The sequence below is a fragment of the Protobothrops mucrosquamatus genome, unplaced genomic scaffold, assembly GCF_001527695.2.
Source record: "Protobothrops mucrosquamatus isolate PMUCROS unplaced genomic scaffold, P.Mucros_1.0 scaffold9600, whole genome shotgun sequence".
Taxonomy (NCBI): domain Eukaryota; kingdom Metazoa; phylum Chordata; class Lepidosauria; order Squamata; family Viperidae; genus Protobothrops; species Protobothrops mucrosquamatus.
Window position 1 is genome coordinate 8,521 of NW_015395389.1, and position 1,704 is coordinate 10,224.

At 42.2% G+C, this 1,704-nt stretch overlaps 1 protein-coding gene across 1 annotated transcript in view; it reads right to left on the reverse strand.

The window, feature by feature from the left end:
- Positions 1 to 624: 624 nt before the first annotated feature.
- The window catches only part of LOC107301024 (dehydrogenase/reductase SDR family member 7B-like), a gene marked incomplete at its 5' end in the record, with an annotated part of 6,793 nt that continues 5,713 nt past the window's right edge, over positions 625 to 1,704 (reverse strand). Inside the window, one exon of the mRNA XM_015830295.1 lies at positions 625 to 999. Within this exon, the coding sequence (XP_015685781.1) occupies positions 791 to 999 (209 nt within the window). The remainder of the gene's footprint in view (positions 1,000 to 1,704) is intronic.

Below are 1,704 nucleotides of genomic sequence, written 5' to 3' on the forward strand. Positions count from 1 at the left end.
TAGGATTAATCTCTTGCATTACATAATATATAATTATATAAAAATATGTAATATAAATATATACTGTATAATTGTATATTTGAGATGTGTTTGAAGATAGAGATAGAGATGTTAACCCTAGCAAATTCACGTGACATATTTGTGTGTATGTATATATGTGTACATATGTGTGTATACATACATACATACATACATACATATATATATATAAAGACTTCTCTCTCCCATATTTGGGCCGACGGTGCACTATATATATATATATATATATATATATATATATATATATATATATATATATATATATATATATATATATATATATATATAGATAGATAGATAGATAGATAGATAGATAGATAGATAGATAGATAGATAGATAGATAGATAGATAGATAGATAGATAGATAGACAGATAGACAGACAGACAGACACACAGACAGACAGACAGACAGACAGATATGAGAGAGAGCGGTAGAGATAGATAGATAGATAGATAGATAGATAGATAGATAGATAGATAGATAGATAGATAGATAGATAGATGGAATGTTAGCAAATTCACGTCATATATATATATATGTGTGTGTGTGTGTGTGTCTACATATATATACAGACACACAGAGACATAAAACACATGCTTTGCGTTGCCCGAAGACTTTGCGTTGTGATGTTTGTTGCCCCCAGACAAAACCCGCCTTTTAGTGCAACGAAGGATGAAATTAAAACACTCCCACCGTTTTCCCCCGGTCCATCTTCAGTCCCCCTCTGACACGGCGGCGTCCAGTCAGGGCTAGGATTCCTTCTCCTTCTTGTCCTTGCCGGCTCTCCTGGCCATGAGGCTGAAGAAGAGGGCGGGGCAGAGGGGCCGGAGATAGACCGCCAGGGCGGGCAGGAAACCGGGCACCACCAGGACTTCCTTCTGCTTCTCCCCCACGGCGTCCAGGACCAGCCGAGCCACGTCAGCCGCCGCCTTGCCTTCACTGGTGGTCTTGTCCATCACTGCATCGTACAGAAAGCAAGCCGGCATTGTTAGGAACCGGGGGGGGGGGGGGGCTAGGCTCACGGATAAGGCCAGGTCTTTGGACCAGGGGTCTTCAAACTTGGCCTTTTTATGACGAAGTCCACAAGTTTGAACACCCCTGCTTGTGGACTTCCGACTCCCAGCATTCCTCAGCCAGGCACGCTGGCTGAGGAATGCTGGGAGTTGAAGTCCACAAGTCATAAAAGGGCAGGCAACAAAGATGATGAGGGGACTGGAGGCTAAAACATATGAGAAACCGTTGCTGGAATTGGGAATGTCTAGTTTAACGAAGAGAAGGACGAGGGGGGACATGATAGCAGTCTTCCAATATCTCAGGGGCTGCCCCAAAGAAGAGGGAGTCAAGCTATTCTCCAAAGCACCTGAAGGCAGGACAAGAAGCAACGGGTGGAAACTAACCAAGGAGAGAAGCAACCTAGATCTAAGGAGAAACTTCCTGACAGTCAGAACAATGAACCAGTGGAACAACCTGCCTCCAGAAGCGGTGAATGCTCCAACACTGGAAGTTTTTAAGAAGAGACTGGACAGCCGTTTGTCTGAAATGGTGTAGGGTTCCTGCCTGAGCAGGGGGTTGGACTAGATGACCTCCAAGGTCCCTTCCAACTTTTATTATTATTATTATTATTATTATTATTATTATTATTATTATTATTATTATTATTATT